This window comes from Podarcis melisellensis (assembly GCF_964234715.1).
Source record: "Podarcis melisellensis genome assembly, chromosome: 5".
Lineage (NCBI taxonomy): Eukaryota > Metazoa > Chordata > Lepidosauria > Squamata > Lacertidae > Podarcis > Podarcis melisellensis.
This window is the reverse complement of record NC_138537.1, coordinates 32,473,404-32,500,740: the sequence shown is the minus strand read 5'-3', so window position 1 is coordinate 32,500,740 and position 27,337 is coordinate 32,473,404. Positions and strand designations below refer to the sequence as shown.

General features: G+C 42.9%; 1 protein-coding gene across 2 annotated transcripts in view; it reads right to left on the bottom strand.

Moving 5' to 3' along the window:
* SPSB4 (splA/ryanodine receptor domain and SOCS box containing 4) overlaps positions 1-27,337 on the bottom strand; it is a 179,783-nt gene that overhangs the window by 35,001 nt on the left and 117,445 nt on the right. For both annotated transcript variants that reach the window (XM_081910581.1, XM_081910580.1), the window contains exon 2: positions 10,466-11,326. In XM_081910581.1, coding sequence (XP_081766707.1) covers positions 10,466-11,159 — 694 coding nt within the window. In that variant the 5' untranslated portion in view covers positions 11,160-11,326. The remainder of the gene's footprint in view (positions 1-10,465; positions 11,327-27,337) is intronic.

The following is a 27,337-nucleotide window of genomic DNA, read 5'->3' as shown; positions in this document are numbered from 1 at the left end:
GGCGCCTGTGCAAAATCAGAGAAACTGTCAGAAGCAACACACATAACCACACAACGAAGCACATGCACATTCTTAGTATTAAAGAGCCAATCTGAACTGTCACATTATACTAAAACAATAGTTTGCTTCTTACTGAATATCCTCCCTTTCTATCCATCCACATTTGGCACTGATATATGCAAACCTCCCATTTAAAGTATCAATCCCTTTCAGACGTAAGTACGGCAATGATGGGGCACGTCAAAGATGATAAAGGTAAGTGATTGGAACTGGCGTTTTGTCCTGGAAACATCTGCTATCACAAGTAGGATGTTTATGAGGGAACAAAATGGTTGGAGAGAGCATTAACTTGCTTGTTCTTACATACAGCTATCAATTATGAGGCCTTTTCACAAGAGATACGAGGAGGAAAGGGGTTTTGTCCAGAACGGGGGCTTTGTTATTATTGTTGATATGGGACGGAAAAGTGGAAGAGTGCCAACTTTAAAAATCAGTTGCCCATTGTGGCCGGTTTTGAGTGCACATTTCCATTTCAGTAATGAGAAATGCAACACAGTACACAGATCCAAGTGACACTTGTGAAAAACACCATGATTTGAAGCAGTATACAACAACAGTTCAGCTGTAACATTACCCACACCCACAATTAGAAAATGTGAAAGTACCACACCCATGGCTGTTATGGTATCTGCCCTTGGGATAATTATTCCTGTCTCTAAGTATTTCTCATCTACAAAATATAAGGCATCAACTGGATGCCTTTCCTGAGTCGTGCATTGGAACTCATTGTCTGTAGCCATTAGGGAAGGCCATTGCTCAGCTGTAGAGCATCTTCTTCACATGCAGAACAGCTGAGGTTCAATCCTCCTGCCTCTCCAGGTAGGGATGGGAGAATTTCCTGCCTGAAATGATGCAGAACAGCTGCCAGTCACTGCGGACAAGACTGGGCTTGATAGTCCAATGGTCTGATATAATATAAGGCAGCTTCCTATGTTGCTATGTACAAACACTCAAGAAGTGGAGCAGGTTATCCCCATGATTCTACATTCTTTGCATATCCCCTTGTCCCAGGGTACTGTTTTTAACCGTGCTCCACTGCTGGTGAACTCTGGGGTTGTAATTTACACAAAATAGCGGGGGGGGGGGGAGATTTCATAAACAGGAACCCTCTGCCCAATCTGCTATATAATCCTTAGAAGGCAGCGTTACATCTGCATCAGTTCTCTGTGCTCCTCTAAAATTCAGTGGGTCAACCTTATTTCTCTCTGAAGCACTGAAACGTATCACTGAAATTGGAGCACTACCAGCAGCCATATGGATTATACCACAATCAGACATCTGAATAAGCAGTTTCACTTTACAGTGGCTTTGGGGGAAAGAACTCCAGGACTTTTTTTAAAAAAAAACACACCCCAAAACACCCATGTCCTATATAAATTAACATGTTCTTAAACCAATTCACTTAAATATAACAAGGCTGAGTTCAGATTCAGGGAAATAAAAACACCAAGGCTGTCTAAATAAAATACTGACATGCATTCCTAAAGCTCAATTAAGTGAAAGACAACTTATCTACATGACTACTTATCCCTCAGAAACAGCCAACTCAGTACGGTCAGGGTAAATAAGAGAGTAATTTAATGCATTTGAAACCGTGAGAAAGACTGACATCTATATTCAGTCAGTGGCGGAGGAAGTGCTGCAGGCCCCGTGGTGAGTACCACCTGGCATTTTGTCACCCCCCCCCCAGTGGTGACACCCAGAGTGGCCCGCACCCACCACACACTCCTTCCTCCACCCCTGTATTCAGATCTACCTTAAATTAATAAGGTAAAGGACCGTTAAGTCCAGTCAAAGGTGTCTATGGGGTGCGGTGCTCATCTTGCTTTCAGGCTGAGGGAGCCAGTGTTTGTTGACAGACAGCTTTCCAGGTCATGTGGCAAGCATGACTAAACCACTTCTAGTGCACAGAACACCGTGATGAGTGCCAGAGTGCATGGGAAAGCTGTTTACCTTCCTGCTGCAGTGGTACCTATTTATCTACTTGTACTGGCATGCTTTTGAACTGCTAGGTTGGCAGAAGCTGGGACAGAGCAATGGGAGCTCACCCAGTCGTGGGGATTCAAACCGCCAACCTTCTGATCAACAAGCCCAGGAGACTCAGTGGTTTAGACCACAGCGCCACCCATTCCCTTCCCTTCTTTTACCTTTTAGTAAAGATGGAGAGAGGTCTGTCATTGGGCAATAAATGCTGCCGCCTGGCTTAAGCGTTGTGTGCTAGTCAAAACAAGGTTAAAAAAGGCCAGGATTCAAAGATATATTTTTTGCATGCAGCCAAGAGCATTACATCCAAATTCCACTTCAACAGTTCCTACTGAAGAGCCAATACGCTTTTTTAAACTGCATAACAGCTTGTCATTTCAACAGTGGGAACTGCTGAAGTGAAAACAGAAGTGAAGCTCTAGGCAATGCAAACGGTGTGCAAAACGCACACATAGGTTCTTCTGAACACCAGCCAAGAAAATATTTCCTAAACACACAATGAATGGAATCCAAATATCCACTTTAGGCAAGCCCAAGGGTTTGGCACATGATATATTTTGCCTTTCAAACCCACACGCCATATGAAAAATGCTTTTGAAAAACTCTCCATCAACCTACCCAATTTAAAGAGTGGTTTGCCACTTGACAAAGGAGACTACAATATTCATTAGCCATTCCCTTATAAAAAGCCTAGGTGCTCAGGGAAAACTCCTGATGACATTCCAATACACAAGCTAATAGAATCCATAATTACAAATATTTGTGGAGTTTACTAGGACTCTACTGGTATTAATTTTGCATTGTGTAGTTTTTGAATTTGATGGCCCCAAGAGTGCATTTTTCCAAGTTGATTACAGGCTCTTTTACAGAGAGATACCAATCGAGGCCACTCAAACAAAAACAACAACAGAAGACCATAAAAGTTAGGAAAGATATTGAGCAGTAGATAGTCTACATCAACTTGCAAGTCTGCCGAATCTACACAGAGGAAGAGGCCAATTTATTTTCCTTTTCCAAGATGCTTAGCCAAGAATGTGAAGAATTTAGAATGAACTGAACCAGCAAAATGTGTAGAGATGGTGTTATTAGACATTTATAGTTACTTTACAAATATGCTAGCAGCAGACGGCAGGACCCTTCAACTTTCACAAACATATATGAGCACTTGGAGCCAAGAAACAGCATAAAACTGTATGGCATATTTTAGAGGGCACACAAACACAAGCTTGTTCAAATGACAGACAAAATCTCTTTGACGCAAACAAGGAAATAATTTTCAATTGCACTCTCCCCTCAAAATGAAACTCTTGTCCATTAATTGAGGGAGGAGAAAGATGGATGTAGGAAAGCTCTCTACATCATTAGTGTAGTTATTACAAATAAATAATAAAGAACAAGAACATTCAAGAACATACCTCGGGTCACAAAAATCCCTTATAAGACACTTTCCCTCTTTAGAATAATACCGAAACGGCCAAGGAAAAGAAGCACGTTTTGAGAATTATGCAAAGCAGTGAAAACTTAGATAACTTTTGTAATCTGGCATGGTGAAAAAATAGGTTGCAAGCAGCAGCATAACAGAGGAGCAGACCTTCAATAAAGTATTTGCAAAGGCTGCCCCAATAAGCCCCTGCAAATATGTGAAAGTATTATCTAATTGTTTGCTTCCCACTGAAGCATCCCCATCCATTCACTTATTTCATATACAGTGGTACCTTGGGTTACATACGCTTCAGGTTGCAGACTCGGCTAACCCAGAAATAGTACCTCGGGTTAAGAACTTTGTTTCAGGATGAGAACAGAAATCGTGCTCCAGCGGCGCAGCGGCAGCAGGAGGCCCCATTAGGTAAAGTGGTACTTCAGGTTAAGAACAGTTTCAGGTTAAGAACGGACCTCCGGAACGAATTAAGTACTTAACCCAAGGTACCACTGTAAAGCCTAACAAATATAGACCAAAGCGGTGAGCACAATGGCCATTTACATTTTTCCGCAAACTGGAAAGCTGGGGTGCGACAGGGAGAGGTGGGGCAGGAAGGTGATGAGGTTGGGATTATGCGAGCACCCTAACAGAAACCACTCTGCCCTGTCTCTGCTTTGCTTCAGAAATTGGCAGCAATGCCACTGTCTCCAGGAGAGCTATGACATGGTCTCGGTATGGCTGCTTCTCTGTCTACAAACCTGCAAGAGAGGGCCTTCTCGGTGGTGGCTCCCAAACTTTGGAACTAGAGAAATTAAGCTGGCTTGCTTTCATGTTGTCCTGTTGGCAGGTGAAGACTTTCTTGTTCCAACTGGATTTGGGGAACTGACTGCTTTTAAGGAAAGGGCTAGGGCAGGCTTCCTCAACCTTGGCCCTTCATATGTTTTGAGACTACAATTCCCATCATCCCTCACCACTGGTCCTGCTAGCTAGGGATCATGGGAGTTGTAGGCCAAAAACATCTGGAGGACCAAGGTTGAGGAAGCCTGGGCTAGTTCTATGATGTTTTTGATGTAATGATCTGTGTGTTTTAGTACACATATATCATAATTCTATTAATGCTCATTTGTTTTTAATGATTGCTTCCCCTCACCTATGTTTTTAAGCTGTTTCTATTTTAGCTGTAAGTTACCATGAGTCTCTGTTAGGGGGAAAAGGCAGGGTATAAGTAAATATAATAATCATGAAATTCACATTCAAGGGGAGGGGGGAATTTGCACAATTTTTCATAATTGGCTAATGTGTACTTTTTCTTCCCAATAGGAATGTGTCCCATCACTCATTCATCAAGCATTCTTTGGTGAGGGCACAATCCAAACTCCTGCTTGGGAGCAGTGTGGATCAAGCTCTTGAGCTACTTGTGCCAGCCAGGAAGGGGAGGGTGGGGCAGAAATTGCACTATTCTTTTAAAGTCCTAACTCCTTTCTGCTCTTTGCTTCACCTAACAGAAGTCACTGCAGGCAACAGAAAGGACCTTTTTCTTAAAGTGCAACACCCTTCATTCTATAGCTTGGGTATATTAAAACCAGTGGGAGTTATATCATAGGATTTATGTGAGATGTGAAGATCACTGGTGGCTTACAACTAGCGATAGATGGGGGCAAACTGTGATCCAGATCACATTTAAAGGCAATCCTTTAAAAATGTATTTGATTTAACAGTGATCTGTCGGTAGGCTTCATGGCTCCCCACTGGTCTCTGAAGCTCACACAGTCAAGGCACTTAAACAGGTTTCCTTAATTACTTTTTCTAGGAATCATTTCTTTCCCTCCAGAGAGTGAACGTGTGGCTCTAGTATGTTGGATTGTTGCGCAAGTATTGCAGCTATACTGCAGAACCTAAGATTTGCCCAGAGAAGCCGACTGGGTGCTGTAACAAGTTGAGAAGACTTATTGGAGAAGCAGATATATTGTTGAAAGAAAGGGGGTTTTTTACCTAAGAATATCTACCTGGTTTTCACAAGTACAATAAAACATTTAAAAAGAATATTCGGCAAAATGTTACTGGGGCATGGTGTTACTAGTATGCTGCTGATGCTGTTCATACCCAGCTCTATTTTGTAGTATCTGAATCAGGAAAGGCCATGCATGTCCTAAACTGGTGTCCAAATGCACTTATAAGCTTGGTGACAGCAGTGGCGTAGCGTGGGTTGTCAGCACCCGGGGCAAGGGAAGTAATTTGCACCCCCTAACCCGTGGATTTGCGCCCCCTAACCCTAACCCCCAGATGTTGCGCCCGGTGCAGCCGGGCCCCCCCCCTGCACCCCCCACGCTACGCCACTGGGTGACAGCTAGTAAACCGTGGCTGAATCCTGACAAGATGGATGGGAATTGGGTGTGCCTGGGAATTAGATGTGTACCAGCTTTTGGATGGATATCCTATGAAACCACAGGTGAGTGGTCTGGAGGTGCTCCTAGATTAATCCCCATTATTAGAGGCCCCATGTGGCCAGACAGCCCACTATGAACTTCACCAACTACAGCATGAAGCTACTAACATGAGTTTGACCAAACTGCAGGAAGCAGTGGAAGACAGGAGTGCCTGGGGTGCTCTGGTCCATGGGGTCACGAAGAGTCAGATACAACAACAACAACAACAACAAATCATAACAACAACAACAACAACAACAACAAATAATAATAATAATAATAATAATAATAATAATAATAATAATAATAATTTTTATTTATATCCCGCCCCCAGCCACTGTGGGTGGCTTACAACAAAATATTAAAATACTGTAGTCCATCAAAGATTAAAAGCTTTCCTAAACAGGGCTGCCTTCAGATGTCTTCTAAAGGTCTGGTAGATGTTGTTCTCTTTGATATCTGGTGGGAGGGCATTCCACAGGGTGGGCGCCACTACCGAGAAGGCCCTCTGCCTGGTTCCCTGTAACTTGGCTTCTCACAGTGAGGGAACTGCCAGAAGGCCCTCAGCGATGGACCTCAGTGTCCGGGAAGAATGATGGGGGTGGAGATGCTCCTTCAGGTACACTGGACCGAGGCCATTTAGGGCTTTAAAGGTCAGCACCAATACTTTGAATTGTGCTTGGAAACATACTGGGAGCCAGTGTAGGTTTTATGTTATGTGGTGTTATGTGGTCTCAGTGGCCACTCCCAGTCACCAAGCTAGCTGCTGCATTCTGGATTAGTTGTAGTTTCTGGGTCACCTTCAAAGGTAGCCCCACATAGAGCACACTGCAGTAGTCCAAGCAAGAGATAACCAGAGCATGCACAACTCTGGCAAGACAGCCTGCAGGCAGATAGGGCCTCAGCCCGCATGCCAGATGGAGCTGATAAACAGCTGCCCTGGACACAGAATTGACCTGCACCTCCATGGACAGCTGTGAGTCCAAAATGACTCCCAGGATGTGCACCTGGTCCTTCAGGGGCACAGTTACCACATTCAGGACCAGGGAGTCCTCCACACCTGCCCACCTCCTGTCCCCCAAAAACATTACTTCTGTCTTGTCAGGATTCAACCTCTATCTGTTAGCCACCATCCATCCTCCAACCGCCTCCAGACACTCACACAGGACCTTCACTGCCTTCACTGGTTCTGATTTGAAAGAGAGCTGGAGCTGGGTATCATCTGCATATTGATGAACACCCAGCCCAAACCACCTGATGATCTCACCCAGCGGCTGCATGTAGATGTTGAAAAGCATGGGGGAGAGGACAGAACCCTGTGGCACCCCACAAGTGAGAGCCCAGGGGTCTGAACACTCATCCCACCACTTTCTGAACACGGCCCAGGAGGAAGGAGCAGAACCACTGCATAACAGTGCCCCCAGCTCCCAGCCCCTCTAGAGGGTCCAGAAGGATGTTATGGTCGATGGTATCAAAAGCCACTGAGAGATCCAGCAGAAGTAGGAAACAGCTCTCATCTTTGTCCCTAGCCTGCCGGAGATCATCAACCAGTGCGACCAGTTTCAGTCCCATGATGAGGCCTGAATCCCGATTGTAAGGGATACAAACGACTAAACAATAACTACAACTACAGCATCTGAAGGGGCACAACGTTCCCATCCCTAGTCTAGATTTTGGCCAATGGTTTCATATTGTGATATGTGTGTGTGTGTGTGTGTATGTGTATGCATACACACACACACAGAGAGAGAGAGAGAGAGAGAGAGAGAGAGAGACTGAATCAAGTTCAAAGTTTCTTAGTTAAGTAAATTATTACAGTGGTACCTCGGAACTCGAACGTAATCCATTCTGGAAGACCGTTCGACTTCCAAAATGTCCAAGTTGCGAGGCACGGCTTCCGATTGGCCGTCAGCTTGGTTTTTGCACAGTGGAAGCCACATTGAACATTTGTGTTTCAAGGAACATTCGAAAACCGGAGCACTGACTTCCAGGTTTTTGACGTTTGAGAATGGAGCTGTTTGAGTTACGAGGTAACACTGTATAGAGAAACAAGACTATAAGCATGCTGTTACATAATATACTCATGGAAGTTTTGGTAGATAAGCCCTTTGCAGGGAGAGGGGTAAAACCCTGTTTTGTCTGTGAAGTTGTTCCTATTTTTAGCTATCTGAACACAGCCTTGCTCAGGGCCATTTCTATTTGCTTACGGTTCATTTTCTATTCAGCCAACTTCTGTCAACTTCCAAAAGAATTACAAAGCATTTTCTGTACAGATAATATTTCCCAGGTTAACCTCAATTGCTATAAAACTTTGAGGTCCTTTTATCTTCCTTTTAAGATGTTAGAAGTTTCATTGAAAATACAGCTACAGTGTGCTGGCAAGAGTTCAGTTGATAAAAACTCCTAATGGGAAGGGGCTATTTTAAAAATATAGTTATAAAGGTGAAAGTTAAAAGGTCCAAGCCTTTGTGATTTTTTTTTTAAAGAGCTAGCACACAAAAACAGAGAAAGTTCGTAAGGAGAATAATTTAGACATCCTTTTTGAGGCTAAAAGGAAAGGGGAGCTAAGAAAGATGCAGCCAAAAGTATTTGTACCTTTTCAAATGATGCTCCTTTTTGCTCATTGGTTTTATTTAGTGAGCCAGATCGCCCTATCTGCAAACTCATAGGATAAATTTAAAATGAACTTAAAAGCTTAGCCTTGCAAGGTGTTTTTGATTTTTTTAAAAGGTATGGGTTTAGGCAGCCTTCATGGTGTAGAACTTGAACCCTCTTTATATATAGAAATACACACAAGGAAAAGGCCTCAACATACAACACTGGCAAAACTCCATGTGGCAATCCATTTTTGCAAGCCTCTGCCTGCTGATCCTTAGAGCTGGAGTTAGAAGTCACTTTGACAGAACAGAATAAAGTTGAAGGCCATTGATGCTTCAAATCCAGACTGGGAAGCAGCAGATTGAGAAATCTAGATCAGCCTGAGTTCTCCCCCGCTATTTTGGCATCACAGTGATAGCTGCATCAGGCAAAAAGTTTTATTTGTTTCTATACCACATAAAAAAGTAAAAAAACCTCAATGTGATCACCAACATAAAATCACCATGGAAAAGAACAGTATAACTTGCAATTCAAGTTAATCATGAACTTAAGCAGACCACCCCTCAGGGATAACTTGAGTGAACAAATGAGCATTAAGCAGGCTCTGAATCACCAGGACTGTAGATATTTATTGAGAGTGCATTCCAAGGGCAGGTCTTGTTAAACTAAAGGTGCTGTTTTTAGCAAACTGTAAGGGAACTGCCATCAGTGCCGGAGGGAGAGAGCAAAATCCAGAGAGATTCCAGAGAGCGTCCCGGGATTGCGAGAGGCAGCCCATCTTCTGGGGAAGAGAATCAGCGTAGCACCAGTGGAGAAGGGGGGCAGATGGGGGAAGCGGCGAGGCGGTCCCATGACGCCTTGCCGGGGACCAGCGGGGAGAGTAGGGGTCCTCCGCTGCCTACGCCCTCCTTGCGCAGAAGGCTTTCGCGCAGAGAGAGTAGGAGGAGACTAGGCGTCAAAGAGCTTCTTTGCTGGAAGAAGTTTAAGAAACGCCCACTGACGAATTCTGCCAGCGATTGAGGCAGCCACGGGCGAGTGGCTGTCCGGACAGAAAAGGTTCACTCAGGCAACCCAGCCAGGTGTTTGCACCGGCTTACGCACGAGCAACCCCTAGAACCATTACACAAACGTAAGATGAACCTTATGAGAATGCAGCAGTACTGAAATTGTCTCTCCCAACTGCAATTCCCATCATCCCGAATGGTCAGTGGTAGCCAGTATACAGGGATGATAGGAGATGTAGTGAAGCAGCATCTGGAGGACACCACATTGGCCATCCCTGATTTAACGTATGCTGTAAGCATAACACTGTACAAACACGGGTGCAATCCTGTCCAAGAGGAGGGTCACAACCCATCTATCTTCAACTGTACTCCAAAGCTATAAATGCACAATCTTTGCTCCTGCCTAGTGATTGGGGAAGCTGCTTCTATATAACACAAAGTGTTTTTACAGAGATCCCAAAAGCTGGACAGATCAGAACCCAGTTTTCAAGCCTGACTTTGAAGAATATAGTTTTGCAAGGCATTCCATCATCAATTCAACAAGAACCCAGTCTGCAAACATTAAAAAACCTGATACTCTATAATTAAAACTTTCACTACTAATCTACATTTTTGCATACTTCTAAAAAAGAAGCTTAAAACCACAAAAGCATGAAATAATACTCACAAATTAATTCCACAGAGTTTCTAGCCTGAAAAAAAGGAGGACAGAACTGCGGCAACATGAGGTAGGTGCTACAGTCATTTTAGATATTTGTGAGCCCAGCACACTCATCTTACTACAGCTGCAAATTACAGATATCGGCAGCACCATCACCCAGATGACCTTATTTCACCAGAAGGTTACAGGACAGGCAGGTGCAACTTCTCCCCGACTGCGCATTTAGTATGGAAGAAAATTGTTAAGCTGGCAAAGCTAGAAACATGTTTAGGTGTTTGGGGAAAAGAAATCAGAAGTGTGGTGGAACACTTACGATCAAGTCCGTTGATGTATCTCATTGTGATTTCACAGTGCCCCCATACCGCACTGACTATAGGATAGAGTTTTTTCCCTTTTAGTCCCCTGAAGGCCACTCCGAGGTACTGTCCATCCACAATGAAGCTAAGCGTCCCTTCATCCATATCCAAAACCACCAGTAAGGAGTCTGGGAGTACAAAAGACTCGTCCGGTTCCAAAAATACGGGATACGTCACCCCAGGCTGATTTTTGCAGTTGTGATAAAGTTTGTTGCGCCCCAGGTCCCAGCCCCATGACTCATTATTGCTACCAACCAATGACGTATATCCTACAGAATGCAAAGGCGCTTCTGCTGTTGACACTCCAACCACAGCGTGTGTTCCTCGCTGCCTGGCGGGCCAGTGGATCTGCCAAACATGTAGGCCCCTCGTATACCCAACTTTGCCTCGGATGCAGTCTGTGCTTTGGGCTACCGGATGTCTGTGAAATGTCAGTTTGTCATCTTCCTTCACAAATATATTTAAGGATCGGTCTTCATTGTTCCAAGCGTGCTTGTACTGGACCTCCAAATGGGCCGGGGGCATATCCAGCAACATATCCAATCTCGCAGGCTTGCAGAAATCTGGACCCCTCAGTTCTCTTTTAACAGGTCTGTAAGGGGGTTCCCGAACATCGACAGACTTTATGCTCCCTGAGATTTTTTGGCCCATTGCTTGGCTGCAGATTGCTTGGCTGCAGGGAATGAAGGGTGGATCTGGTCCCAGTGTTAACTCATGAAAACACTTTCAAGCTGAGCCAGTGGACTCTGTGCATGTAGACTGGATTTCCTCTTGCCTTCTGGACCCGTCTAGAGCCAATGTTTTCTGAGAATACACTCCTAGGGGGGAGAAAAAGTAGAGAGAGTCTCCAGTTAAAAAGCAGTCAACTTATAACCCACATATGTATTCCTAAAAAATTCTATGATTGGTGCCAAGTTATTTTAAAATGAAGAACTGACAATTCTCGGCTTCATGGGCTTTGTACAACAGCAGCCACTAGCCAGACTGTCAGCAGGATATATTGAGCTTGCAGTGTTCCAAATACAGACAGCAATTTCCGTCTTTTCATAATAGACACAGACATTCCACACCTTTTGCCCTTCCACCCATATAGTCTAGTCAGCGCTGTCACGTTGTACAAGAGCTTTTCTCTTCATTATCAGGTATGCACAAGACCATCCATTTTCACTTGTGCTTCTTTATATTGCTTCAAAAAGAAATTCTTTCGGCAAGCTTTTTACCTCTAGCATTTCTCTTTTCTAAATCTGCCTTTCTAATCCGAATACCTTGTAAAGGAACCCAGACTAGCATAGCTGGAAGGTATCCCTGGATGATAGCAAACAGCTGTGAAACTTGATACTTCACCTTTTTAAAAAAAGTCATGCCCCTTAAATAAATATATACGGCAAAACTTTTACGATTTGTAATGGGCTTCTGAAAAGGAAGCTGGAGAGATTTAACAAATGCTTATGGTTCTGAAACGTCTTTTGACCAGCCCATCCTGTGGATTGTTTGGTTTGAAAATACAAATGGAGGTGTTAAGTGGTGCTGCTACTATGTTGAAAAGCCTGAGCAGGATACTGCCTGCAAATGTATTTATTTAGACTACATACCATGCCAAAAATCCATGGGTCTTTGACATGAGGTATTTCCCATCCAACATGCTTTTCGATGGTGCATTACATTAACCATCTTGTTGAAAAAGAGACACTGAATATTCACTTGTATTTGTGCTAGGGAGCCACAATGAGCCACAAGTGTGCTAAGACAGCTCTGCGTGCGTGTTTAAGGACACCCTCTCAAAAGGTTGCAACATCCACACAGCTCAAAAGAAAGCTACATGTCTTACGTTTCCAGACTTCAAGTGATGTATACACAACAGCAATTCTGAATGCCCAATAGTAAAACACCAGAAGCCAATTTCACCAAGGCTGCACGTAAACAATGCCAAAATCCCATCTAGACAGGAAAGAATACTCCCAACACAGAAGACTGGTTTACAAACGGTATAACGTCATGTGTTAAAAAGACTGTGTACTTAATTGTAGCTAGGCAAATTATTGGCTAGGTTATTGGAAGGCTGATGGATAATAATATGCAAGCATGCAAAGTCCCCATGCATGAAGTCTTCGTAGCAACTTAAACAGGCCATTTTTATTAAAGCAAGCAGTAAAGTCATTAAATGTACAGTCATACGTCAGGTTACAGCCACTTCAGGTTGCGTTTTTTCAGGTTGCAGACCGCTGAAACCCGGAAGTACCAGAACGGGTTACTTCTGGGTTTCAGTGGTCGCGCATGCGCAGAAGCACTAAATAGCACTTTGCACATGCGCAGAATCGCAACCTGCACGTGCACAGACATGGGTTGTGAACGTGCATTCGCACAGATCATGTTCGCAACCCGAGTGTCCACTGTATTTAAGTGTTCACACACACATACATTACATTCAGTATCTCATCACAATTTGATGTTGTGTCTTGTTCAAGAAACCGATAGCTGGTGAGTTAAGGGAGATGGCCATCTAATTTTGGGGGGGGAAATCATTATCTTTGGTGACCTTGAATGGACTGGGTTGAATGCCTTCAATAACTACTTCTAAATATGATTTCAGAGCATCTCAATGTATACTGAAAAGTACTATGGCAGTCTTTCAGGAATCCAAGAAATTTTCAACCTGCATCTGAGGCAAAAGAGGGCTGAGCATTACCTGACAGAAGGCCCCCATAAGCATCATCAAAAAGGCAGCATTCTTCAGAGTATAATTCCATAAAATGTAAGGAGCTGCTGCAAGGAGTGAAAACATTTTCCCAGTGCACATACAGAACCACTTCATGCATACATAGCCCTCTTCGATAGATTCATGTACGGAAATTATTGGGGACTGCCAAAAAGTTACAACAAAATATTTTTGGGGCAGACTTTACAGTATGTAGCCATTGGCTTTGAACCAGGTAGCAAGCATCATTAGATATTGATGGTAAAGGTACCCCTGACCATTAGGTCCATTCGCAGACGACTCTGGGGTTGTGTGCTCATCTTGCTGTATAGGCCGAGGGAGCCAGCGTTTGCCTGCAGACAGCTTCTGGGTCATGTGGCCATCATGACTAAGCCGCTTCTGGCGAAACCAGAGCAGCACACGGAAATGCCGTTTACCTTCCTGCTGAAGCGGTATGTATTTATCTACTTGCACTTGATGTGCTTTCAAACTGCTAGGTGGGCCAGAGCTGGGACCAAACAACAAGAGCTCACCCCATTGAGGGGATTTGAACCGCTGACCTTCTGATCGGCAAGCCCTAGGCTCTGTGGTTTAGACCACAGCGCCACCCACGTCCCCTGATACTGATAGTACACACCTCTAAAGTTAGAGAACTCTCAACTGCTCTTGTGTCTCTTCTTTCTCCTATAAGCTGCTATGTGTCTAAGAGTGACTGATCTTCTTTAAAGCAGTTATTTTTTGCAAAGCTTTTCATGGTGGAGAAATCCTTGGGCCACAGAAAGTGGCAGCAATCTCAGCACATTTCCTAACTCGTTCTCTAGTGCTCAAACTGCAAAAACAATCTGCTCCAGGACTCTAGACAATGAAAGTGAAGGTACGGCTAAAAAATGCTCACAACTAGAAATGCCTTCACACATGAACACACAAAGAGGTTAGTAGATATAGAATTCCTTGCAAACCTTCATGCCGCCTATAGTCTCTGGAGGAGAACAACTGGCATAGCAGTTTATAGCTTGTTAACAAGATTGCCAATATGCAACGCTGATGGAAGAATACAAGCGACTAACTCTGCCACACACACAAAGCCTTGCACATTTATAATTCTCCTTGTATTATGGGAGAGAGGGAAAGAGGCTATGTGATTCCTCCAAGTTAGTTTCAATGGCATGACCTCAAACAAATACAAATTCTTCCCAATAAACTGAAGTGGGTATGGAAGAGAGTATTCCCAGAAATCAATATTCAGTTTTCCTCCATTGTGGGATGCATTCATAGTACCAAAGGTAAGCCAAAGGGCAAGCCTGCCTGACTAACAGCATTGTGATCAGCTCCCTTCCTGACCTTTTGCAATACAGAATGCAAAAAAAATATATTGATGTACACAATAAGGAATATTTACACATGGTGCATGTTAAACAATCTCCTCCTGATTCACTTGCAAATTGCAAAAGCATACTTTAAAAGTTATCCTATATTACATGCCAAGTTCATGCCTTTACTGGTTGTTGTTTTTAAGCCATGGTAATTTGCTCAAGACACATCCAAATTCCCATTTCTCTGCCAAAACATTTTATGTTTCTGGTTAACTTTTGGCATTTACAGAAGCCGTGTACTACTGGCCACCTCACATAAACTGAACACAGTGGCAAATGAACAGGGCACTAACACTCTGGTTAGCTCTGCTGAAAGAAACTGATTCATTGCAGAAGCCTGTGCATGTTTACTCAGAAGTCAGCCTCTCTGTGATCAACAAGATGAACTGCTGGGTAATCCTGTATAGGACTGCAGCCTTACTCTTTTGAGAAAAAAAACCTATTAACTCCTCTAGGAGGCAGAAATATTTCTGTAATGGTTTCACAAGCATCCCCCACATAGCTGGGAAATGGTCAGATTAAAAGCACGGCATGCACCCAGCAGTGAGCAAGCCAAAGCCAAGCCGGAAAAAGAGTGTCAGTTTCACTTTCCAGCACTCTCAGTGGAGCTGCCAAGACATTAAAGAATGTTATTCTCAGCACTAACAGTTAAATTGAAATCTTACCCGAAAAATTAAAATGGGGAGATTCTATTTCACCGTTAAAAAAAAATGCAGCCTGATACTGGGACAAGATAAGCATGCCAGACGTCCTGCAACACACAACACTACTGAAAACATCCGGAAAACATTTGCAGATCTAGTTATGATCATTTCTAAACATCGAATTAGATACATTCTTTGATTTGCAGCAAATAAAACCATACAGAAATATTGAATGGATAGCAGAATGATTCCATATAGAGATACCAGGGGTTTGGACGTGTTATGTTTTTCTTACTATTTTTACTTGCCCAGGCACCTGATTTTCCTTTTTCAATGAAACAAACAACACCCTCCCTGTTTACACACACGAATCCCTCACTACTACAGTATTGTAAACAACTGTTTTAGAGAAGAGCTGATGTTTCCACCCACTCGCCCAATATGCCCACAACTCTTACCCAGCCTGGTCCCACTAGTGCTCTCCAGATGTTTTGGAGTATAATCCCACCACCACAACCAAAGCACCTAACAGTCACAAATGATGGGAGCTGTAAGTCCAAAACTTCTGGAGGACTCCTTGCATAAAAGCCTCCCTAGGAAAAGAGAACCTCACAGTGGAATCTCTTGCTCAGGGTGGACCTAAGCATACACAGAATCACAGAACTGTAGGAGTTGGAAGGGACCATGAGGGCCATCAAGTTCAACCCCCTGCAATGCAGGAAACTTTTGCCCAATGGGGCAGGTAAAGGACCCGTGGAGAGTTAAGTCCTGTTAAAGGCGACTATGGCGTTGCAATGCTCAGCTCGCTTTCAGGCCGAGAGAGCTGGCATTTGTCTACAGACAGCTTTCTGGGTCATGTGGCCAGCAGGACTAAACCACTTCTGGCACAACGGGACACCGTGACAGAAACCAGAGCGCATGGAAACGCTGTTTACCTTCCCACCACAGCAGTACCTATTTATCTACTTGCACTGGTGTGCTTTTGAACTGCTAGGTTGGCAGGAGCTGGGACAGAGCAACAGGAGCTTACCCTGTCACGGGGATTCAAACTGCCAACCTTCTGACTAGCAAGCCCAAGAGGCTCAGTGGTTTAGACCACAGCGCCACCCGTGTCCCTTTTACCCAACGGAGCCATAACCCTGAGATTAAAGAGGGTCATGGCTCTACTAACTGAGCCATCCCAGCTATCTAACATGGCAAAGGGAAACTCTTCCTTGACCCAAGAAGGACCCCTTTTATCATTCCTTACTCAACCCTGAATCCTCTGACCACCACCCCTCCCAAAGCCTATCAACTTGATACTTCTGTAGAAAACTCCGCCCCCCCCTTCTGTAGGCTACATACATATGCCAGTTCAGGGGCAGCTCTCATTGTGCAAACCAATTTGCACACCATTTCTATCTTTCAGGTCTTCTTAAAGGCAGTAGCCGGCATGGTATCCTTCCCATTCTACACATTCAGATAGAGAAGAAGAGAGGCGATGAATTAAAGGCAGTCAAAAGGGTGGGAAGCGGGGAAGAGTTCAAACAAGAACGGATGCACCATGCAGAGAATTCAGCAGGGCAGTACTACCGAAGCCACCAGAGCACAATTCATCTCTGCCAACACACTTTATTCCTCTCCGACACAGAACTGTCACGTTGCAGGACTGTGGCTGCTTTTAGAAGCAATGGCTTTTAGTCTGGAATGAGTCACTTCTGAATGTTAAGAGTGAAAATGCAAGGGGCCCTTCTCTTTAAAAGAACCTTCGGTCAAACTGCCTCTGATTATGACTTTGAAGCAGCAACAGGCTGGTATGAGGGAAGAATTTCTTCAGGTAAGCTTCTGGGAAGGCATGCCTCTTTCAAACGCCTTTGGGAAGTCACAAGGAGAACAACATGAGGACCACAGTTCTCTCTTGTTGTTGCTTCCACAATGACCGACATTCAAAGGCAACTAGTAGCCACTAATAGCTTTACCTTCCAAATTTGTCTAAAGCTCTCTTTCAAGGCATCCAAGATGATGATCATTCGCTGGTGCCAGCAAATTCCATAAGTTAACTATGTGCTGTATGAAGAACTGCTTCCTTTTGTTTGTCCTGAATCGCTGCCAGTCGGCTTCATGTGGATGACCTTGAGTCCAAGTGTTATAAGGGTGTGTGTGTGTGAAACCTTTCTCTTCACTCTCTCCTCATAAGCAGATACCCCCACCAACCCCCCAAACAGAACTAATACTATTGCCCCCCCTCGCACCATTTCGAAATTATGTGCAATGCTAAAGCGAAACCAAAAATCTGTACAACTCAAAATAGTGGGGAAAGGAACCACAAAGGGCTGGGGGATACACAAGACACAGCACACCAGTAATATAAACTACCAGAAATATTTCAGGAACTGACATTATTACTGAGACATCTGGAATGTTAATTTAAGTCAGGTGTAACTAATCTGCTCTGAGAACAGGCCCAGAAAAAAGGTCACAACCTTGCCTTGTAAAGACAAATAAGTTTTTCTTAGAAAGCAAATGCTGCAGCATCCAAACACTCGATTGAACCATCAGACATATGAAGATGGCCTGAATCGTATGTATAAAAATGGAATAATGATACATGAAAAGTATAATTATGAGCATTGTAAAATTATCACCTCAACAAACTAATGATTCCTTTGTGATTTCATAAATTAAGCCTCAATGCTCCATATCCAAATTTGGCAGCAGACTAGGGACCCATTTGGCAACAGGTTAGGATGCAGAAGAAGCCCGTTTAATTGTATTGTCATGGTTTGACTACAGCTGGGCTAAAACTCTTGTTGCCACAGGCTACCTTTTTCTAAATTCCTGTTGCCCAACAATATACTAGCATTACCGTGTTTTTCTACACAAATGGAAGCTTCCAGATCCCTGTCACAATGACCTTTAAATCTGTTCATCTTATTGTAAATGTTTCATATTAAAGCAAAAAACTTAACTAACAGCCCTTTAGTTTCCCCATTTGTTAGTACCTTTTCCAGTTTTGTTTTCTCCAGTTGTAAGTTTCCCAACCATGTATGTTGGACCGAGTGCTTTTGGTAAAATACTCTTCAAGTATTGTAATGGCAGATTATTGAAAACATTGAGGTCTCTCCTCCAATTATTAACTCTATTCTGTGTCTAGACAATGCTTGCTCATTTATAATAAAGGGGTTGAATCTGTCCACTTTATTTATTTCTCAGTTTTGAAAAATATGAGTATACCCTTCTATACTGTCTTGTTATGGTATGGTATTAAAAATGGAAGTTTGTGTACTTGCAAGGTCTAGAATCATAGTTCAATTTTCCTATAATGTTACCTACGTATTTTGGAGAGCAACTAGCTTCGATCTCCTGAAAATGAAAGCTAAAAGTCTGACTCAGTTATCCTCAATAATATTTTGCCATGTACAGTGGCAGAGGATACAGTTATGGGTTTGTTGTTGCTTTTTAATTACTATTATGTCTTTGGCTTTTTAAAACACTTTTGCACCTCAACTTCCAAGTCTCTCACACAGGGGCATGCAGATTCTGGTAGATGTTATCCTTTAGTAAAGGCAATACCATCCGCAAAAATGGAAAGCAGAAACTGGTGAATAATATGCTTTCATTAAAGAGTGATACTCTTAACAGTGAAGAGAGCTGCCAATTGTATGAGAGAGAGATTAAGGGATTGCACATTGTTCCCTGAGGAAGAGGCTAGCTAGTATAATTTGGAGGAAGTATTATAATTCAGCCAAGCACTCAAAATGAGGTTGATTAGTTTGCCAACGACAAAAGGCAAGAATACACCCCACTGAGACCTGGCATTCTTAACTTTCCAAGTTCTACCATCATCTGTTGATTATGTGACAATAGCTTTCAGCACCACAATGGCTAAAAAAGACTTTGGTGGTAAAGGGGGCTGGGGGAGTAGAGATCTCTTTATGCTATGGGGCAACACTCTTAAGAGAATTTCAATTATAAGAAATTATAAGAACGTGAATGGAGTCTGAATGGATTCTACACATTAGTTGCTGCTGAGGATTTACAGCTTAGTATCATGTTTCTCTGAAGATTCATGCTCTTGATTTGTTTCTACTGCAGTCCTGCAAAAAGACTCAAAAACCACAAACATTAAAGAGCACAACTAAAAGCCACAGTAGTGCCTTAACACAATCTAACAGAATTTTCTTTGGCAAACTATTTTTTCAGAAGAACCAACTGTACCACTAGAGACAAATTAAGGTTTCTGAAGGTCACAAGATAAGGCATTATCTATCTATCATCTATCTATCTATCAATCTATCATCTATCTATCATCTATCTATCTATCTATCTATCTATCATCTATCTATCTATATCTATCTATCTATCTATCTATCTATCTATCTATCTATCTATCATCTATCTATCTATCTATCGTCTATCTATATCTATCTATCATCTTCCACCTGGCCTCTCACTAAACTGAAGGGTGAGACAAAATCATTTACGACCACAATAATCCCACAGTATAGAGTTATCCTCAATGAATTCAGTGGGACTTATTTTTGAGTAGCCAAGCATAAGAGCAGACATCAAATATTTGGATTTGACAACAAATTTATATGAGTAAATTAATATGAACCCTTGAAAGTTGTTAACAATTTATTCAGCAGCTGCCTATTTAGGAAGGCCCCTAGGAGACTGGTAACAGGCTGGTTAGTCCTTAAAGGAAAAGGTACCCCCCTGTTAGGTCCAGTCGCGGACGACTCTGGGGTTGCGGCACTCATCTCGCTTTACTGGCCGAGGGAGCCGACGTTTCTCCACATAGTTTTTCCAGGTCATGTGGCCAGCATGACTAAGCCGCTTCTGGCGGAAATACCGTTTACCTTCCCGCCAGAGCGGTACCTATTTATCTACTTGCACTGTGACGTGCTTTCGAACTGCTAGGTTGGCAGGAGCAGAGACCGAGCAATGGGAGCTCACCCCGTCAGGGGGATTCAAACCTCCGACCTCCTGATCGACAAGCCCTAGGCTCTGTGGTTTAGATCACAGCACCATCTGCATCCTTAGGCTGGTTCAAATACAGTGCTAATAATGCCACCAGGTTGATCCAAATATATATTGGCCTATTTCTACCCCTTTCTTTTTTTAATGGTGACCCAGGCCATTCGTTGTGTGAGAATGTTCCTCACAACTGTGAGTGGAGTAAATTCCAAGGATGTGAGTGAAACAGTCAAGATCCAGTGATCCACAGGCATGTACCTCCAGATGATGGATATGTGAGGCACCATTTTGGTCCCCAGGCATCTTCACTTGGTTGCACTTGGCCAATAGCCTGGTGTAAAATGTGCCTGGCACCTGGGTAATTTTGAACACTGGTTATGGAACAACTTGCCCCATGAAGTATGATTGGACCATTCCACCATTTCAGTCTGTTATTAAAGACCGTTTGAAGGGATATTGTGAAGAGGAAGGCAGAGGCCAGACAATCTGCCTTGCATTATTTGGGGAAAGCATGCAATACAAATATTAAGATTCTATTTATCTGCAAAAGTTCATACGTAATTTATGTGGCCAAAATTTTACTTGCTTCTATAGAACTCCTACAAAGTTCCTAGACAAGGTTTGATAGATAACAAAGTACACTAATAATACATTGAATAAGACATGAACATTTTTAAATAGCTGCTGGAGAAGCCAAGCGTGTCTTGTAATATGAAGTGCCACCACATATTTAAACCTCTGTAATTTAAAACAGAACATTTGGAAGTGATGCACATAAAACTTTCTATTTCATACAGAGCAGCTTGATTTCATTAAAAAGGTGCAAGTGTCTGTGTGGAAATGTGGAAGGTTTAAGCACAGGGGATAGCTATTAGCATTAGAAAGTTAATTGATTTAGCCACAGGCCACAACAAAATATTTAAGCAAACAGAAAGCACAACAAATTAAACAGATGTAAGTTGTTCAATTTATCAGCAACTAAACCATGCCCATATTTACAAACTCCACTCTTACTAGAACTTCCAGGAAATATAAAAAAGTGTAACTGTGATAAAGCACTTAGCCCTTCTATCATAATCAAGAGTATTTTGTCTCTAGTTATGTTATGTTTCTTGGAAAGAACAGTACAACTGGAGGACATCTCAGTATATGGAACATTATAGGAGGACATGAGATTTTCCTGAAGCCTACACAAAATGAGATTTTTGGTACACCAGAAGGGACCTGGAACGTCCACAACTGTTTGGTGATAGCTCACTGCAGCTATCACATTTTACTTCTCTGATAGGACTTCCTCCTTCACCGCTTTTGCTAGAAAGATTTTGACTGTCAAGGCCTTTCCCATTAAGTTGGACCTAGAGTGCAAAATTCAGCATATTATGAGAACTCTGAAGGGCATATACAACTGCCTAAGTTTTCAAAATACATGTCAGTGAAGCAGTACTAGATTTGTATTTCCATATAGTAAATTATTTATTAGTAAATAATTATCTATTGACAAATACTTGCAAAACACTAGTATACTGTAGACAGGGCCCAAATTTTGGCAGCTATCTATAATTTGTGGTCACCCCAACTTCACACACACCATGCAAATTTATCCCAGGCTCCTGGTACACAGAAAAGAGATGTGTAGCCTGTGTCTCTTCCAATGTCACTGGACATCATCCCCAGCAAATGTTCAGTGATAATGGACGTTTCAGTCCAGCAACATCTGGAAGGCCACAAATCCTGCATCCCTAATGGAGGATGCCGTGGGAGTTCTGAGTTGGTCTTGCACTTCATGTTAGGCTTTGAAAAACCCCAGAAGCAGTGAGGTTAGTTCTTATTCCTTCTAATGGTCTAAAGTCCAATGATGTGAGAAAGTGGCTGTGTCTCACAAGTTCTCAATGGATTCCGGAAAAGCTAAGAGAGGAACAAAGTCTATCTCTCTTGTTGGGCATGAAAGACCCAGTCCCTCCAACTTCTCTAACTGCAGGGGAAAGGTCTTTCACTTTGTACTAGCATCCAGGGCAGGTAACTGCTGAAAAGTTTTGTTGCAAAATATCTACTCCAATGTTTCTTTATAAGTTCAAAGCAACTTGAGAAAATGACCAACACAACAACAACAACAACAACAACAATAATAATAATAATAATAATATACCAATACTAAACTACACTAGAATGTTGGTGAAAAGCCTAAAAGCACACACATGAAGATTAAAAGAGAGGGAACCAACCACAACTTTCTAGGGAGGGAGTAAAAGACATGTAAAAGACATGGTTGGTCCCCAGAATCTAGCTCAGTGAACAGATGTGGGAAGAATGGTATCACATTCTGCCTAAGGAATCTCACTGCAGGGTTAGTTCCCTGGAAAGACTCATTGGTGGTCTTCTTGTGGTGAACTAAATAAATTGAGACATGCATAGGATTGAGTGTACAAGACTATCATCTTAGGCTGAAATCCTACACACACTTACCTGAAAGTATCTCCCATTAAACTCAATAGGACTTACACCTAAGTAGACACACATAAAATTGCACTGATGGTGGCAGAAACTACAGGCACAAATACAGACTTCTGTGCCAAAGGTTCTTAAGGCCAATTTAAAACATAACTCAGCCCTGATGTAGACTACTAAAAAGGGAGGAAAATGTTTCCACAGAGCAGCAATCTGTGCAAAAGGAGTAACATTTATAATGAGCTTATCATATAAACCAGACCAACAATGGGGAGTCTATCTCACAGACACACCACCTGGCAGGACCTGGTATGCATTCACATTCCATATGATTCAGATAGATGATCCAATAAACCTAATTACAATCATTATCTCCAGTCACCCCCTACATAAGCTTCCAACACATCAGCTCTGAGATAACTGCAGCCTTGTGGGAGTACCCTCTGAACTGGTCCTAGTCTGGAAGTTCCAAGTCAGCAGCCTGAGTGCAACTTTGAAGTGGATTGTAAAGAGATCTAGCCAGCAGCCCTTTCCTACAATTGGCTTAAGATAAGCACCACAGTACTCCTGAGTCTCTGAACCATCCTTTTCCACTGGTACTGGACTTGGTTCAGTTTGTTTTCCAATCCTCTCTGTGCTTCCCTCCCATTTGTATTCTCATCCCTTGTGTTTTGAGAACTATATTCCATGCTTTGACAAAGGAGAGATGTGTACACTGAGGGTCATGATAGTCTGTTTGTTAGAGTTTTCTAAGGGGAGGAGGGTATTCCTGAAAAAGAGTGAAAGAGACGAAAAGAATGTATCTATTGTGTTGATGTGGTTTCAGTTAAAAATCATGTTTTGCAGTGCACTCTTTTGCACAGGAGGGAAGCGGGTGGCACTGTGGATTAAACCACAGAGCCTAGGACTTGCCAATCAGAAGGTCGGCGGTTCGAATCCGCGTGACAGGGTGAGCTCCCGTTGTTCGGTCCCTGCTCCTGCCAACCTAGCAGTTCCAAAGCACATCAAAGTGCAAGTAGATAAATAGGTACTGCTCTGGCGGGAAGGTAAATGGCGTTTCTGTGCACTGCTCTGGTTTGCCAGAAGCGGCTTTGTCATGTTGGCCACATGACCCGGAAGCTGTACGCCGGCTCCCTCGACCAATAAAGCGAGATGAGTGCTGCAACCCCAGAGTCGGCCACGACTGGACCTAATGGTCCCGGGTCCCTTTACCTTACTTTTGCACAGGCATAGGCAAACTCGGCCCTCCAGATGTTTTGAGACTACAATTCCCATCATCCCTGACCACTGGTCCCGTTAGCTAGGGACTATGCCTGCTATTGCAGGTGGAGTTGCAATGCTGGCTTTGTTCATACAGTGCTGACTAGCACTGTCCTTTCTAATTCTCTGTTCACAAAGCTAGGGATCTTACCAATTTTTTGCACATTCAGGTAGGTAGCTGTGTTGGTCTACCTATCTGAAGAAGTGTGCATGCACACGAAAGCTTATACCCAGAACCTAGTTGGCCTCTAAGGTGCTACTGGACATTTTTTAAATTTATTTCAATCTTTTGCACAGTTCAGCTGCATCACCCAGATACCTTGCAGTGACATAAAACACTGTCACCTTATACCCAAGACACTCGGCTGCTATCCTATACAGGTTAGCCACTCCTTGACAGTAGATATTGCCAGGTTTTTAGTGATAAATAATGCTTTGAATGAATTCACAACAGCATCAAATTGAAAACTAAATAAGTCTGGGTGTCCCGTCTAAGCATACTGCAATTTAGACTTTGTAAAAATCCACAACATAGAGATTGCTGTCAGACTGAACTGCAAAGTTGAAGGCTATATTATGCCTCTCATCTACTAAGAGATGTCTTTTCAACTGTGATAGGGATGGAATGGGAAAATACAGTAAAGAAAGAACAAAAAGTTCTGTATTCCGAATTGAAATCGTAGTAAGTGTGTGACCTGCCACACACTAAATTGCCCTTGCCTCCTGATTGCCCAATGTACGCAGAATTCAGTCCAGTGCCTCATTCTGAATGAAGCCCCTATTTGAACTGGTTATAAAAGAGGATTGCTGTAAATGCAGTGTCATTCTTTGGTTTCCTGCCAAGCAGTGTTCCAGAGTCTGTTCAGCTGGCAGACAATCCTCTTTGCACAATGTGTCATCTGAAGTCAGCTTTTACAGTACTGGGGAAAACAACCTTCATATTGCTCTCCACTCTTATTGCTCCACTTAAAAAAAAAAAAGGAATTATGTGTTGTGTATCATTCTGCTATCTACTTAAGATAAGAAAAGGAAAACTCTGCCTAGCAGGCTTCACTACTTACTACTATCAGCAACCCAGTACCTAAGTCAGGAACCTGTTTCTCTGAAGTTGCTAAAATAATGTTGGCACAAAACACCGATAACAAACAAACAAACAAACCCCTCTGGGTAAAAGTCTCTATCCCATTCTGCTCTTTCCCAGAGGAGGCTGTCTCCCCAATCTCCAGAAATAAGAACTGCTTATACAGTGTATCTCTGTCTTATCAGGATCAAGTCATAGTTTACAGACCCTCATCTAGCCTGTCAACAACCCCAGGCTACATCCAGCACATCTACAGATTCTCCTGAGTCAGAAGGAATGGCTAGCTGAGTATCATTGGCTTTCACACTTCAAATTCTTATAAATGGAATCCTGTGGGACCCTAAGCACAAAAGCTATGGGGCAAGTCCTTCAATGCTACTCTCTGCTAGGAATTCTCTATGTTGAAGCACCATAACACTGTGCCACCAATCCTTCGAATTACTTCAGGAGGGTGTCATGGCCCATGGTATCAAAAGCTGCCAAGAGATCAAGGAGAATCAAAGGGCTAGTATTTTTTCTGTCTGATAAAGGTCATCAGAGAGGGCAACCAAAGCTGAAATTGGGCCAGAGGCCAGATTGAAATGGGTCAAGATACTTCACTTTATCCAGATGTGCCTGCAGTTACCTGGTCACCACACTCTGGATTACTTTGCCCAGAAAAATAATCTACAAGGTGGAAGCTGTCCAATATCTCAAGGTCCATGGAGGGCCTCTTCAGAAGGGGTCATGGCATCACCTCTTTCAAAGCCTTTGACACAATTTTCTCCCACAAGGCATTAACAATTCATTGGGCCCAGCCAGATAATTATTGGCTAGATTGTACCCACCATGAGATTTTGTCCTAGACTTTTAACTTACACTTACATTCTTGAAAAAACATCAAATGTCTTTATGGTAAACTACCCTTCTAGTAACTGAAGGTGACCTTTCAGACAATCTTCCCTACCATCAACAGCTCCACCAACAAACATTTTAAACAAGTATTAGTACAATGTCTTTCTTCAAGCAAACAGACACCATTTCTCAGGAGAAAAGGACAGTGTGATCCTACTCAGTGTAACCCTATGCATGTCTACTGAGAAGTAAATCCCATTGCGTTAAGTTGGAATTTTTCCCAGGTAATGCAGAAAAGGGGGAAGCTTCTTTAAAAGGTAACCTAGCATGGCATGATGCTAAGAACAATAAAACATAGAAGATCAGAGGGCAAGGGGCAGAATATATTGAATGTAAATTCAATGAAGGGGGGGTGAATGAGAACACTAAAATGGGAGCAAAAACAAGTGGAACATGCAGAACTCTAAACTCTGCCCCCACTCTACACTAATAGTATGGCAAAAGCTGAAAATGCACAGTTGTTGCATCAAAGAGGAAAATGAAACATAGAAGTTAGGACACACATCAAGATTTGAGGAAAATAGAGACTCATGAACGGGCAAGCAGATGGTGATTGACTTCTGCAGGCACATAAGAGTAATTGAAAATGCAAGTCATAGACACAAAGAGGGTGGCAGACAACAAGCAAAGTATTGGCCACACATCCTTGGAGCAGATGGTTTGTGCTGGAATAATCCCATGCCAGCAAACAATGAGAAAAGCATGTGTGCCCAAGAAACAAGAGATTACAAGCGGTTGTCTGGCCTGGTTAAGCCAGGACTGCAGGGCAGAGGGAGCAGTGGGGGAGAGACCTAGCTGGCAAATCCTGCTGCCAAGATGTATCCAAAAGGGCACCTTTAAAGTTAAATTCACAGGAGCCAAAGCTGGCATGAAGAATGTGCAAACTCAACATCTCAGCTGCTTTAAATACCAATAAGCCATGCGATCTTCAACTTCTAGCCTGGAGTCCTCTAGGTGTTTTTGACAACAACACCCATCAACCCCAGCTAGCATCTTCAGAGTACCAGGTTGGGAAAGGCTGATTCAGATAATCTAATTGCTTGCTGTATACTGACATCCTTCATTTTTGCAACCCCCGTATTAACTACATTGCGGCCTTGTTCCTGTCCAATAATCATAATGAAATAAGGTTTGCTTCTTGATTACAAAATGAGGCCATAGATCCCCAAGGAACAGCAGCCACTGCTAATTCTATGCTCTGCTGGCCTAAGGCCTGGATTTGCAAGTTCCACAGTATCAGAGAATTCCAACTTAAGCCGATGCAACACCAGCTATACTCCCTCCTCACTTCAAACACATGAAAAGCATTTTCTCCTCAGAAGTTGAGTGGAAGCTGGGGGATCTTACCATCATCATTCATAATGAAATGTACAGCTTGGGAGTTGTGCTAAAGTGAAGTGTCTGTCATGTCATGGATGAAGATTGCAAATAAGGAATGTCAGAAGAACAGCAAAATTAGCTGGTGGCAACTCTGTGGT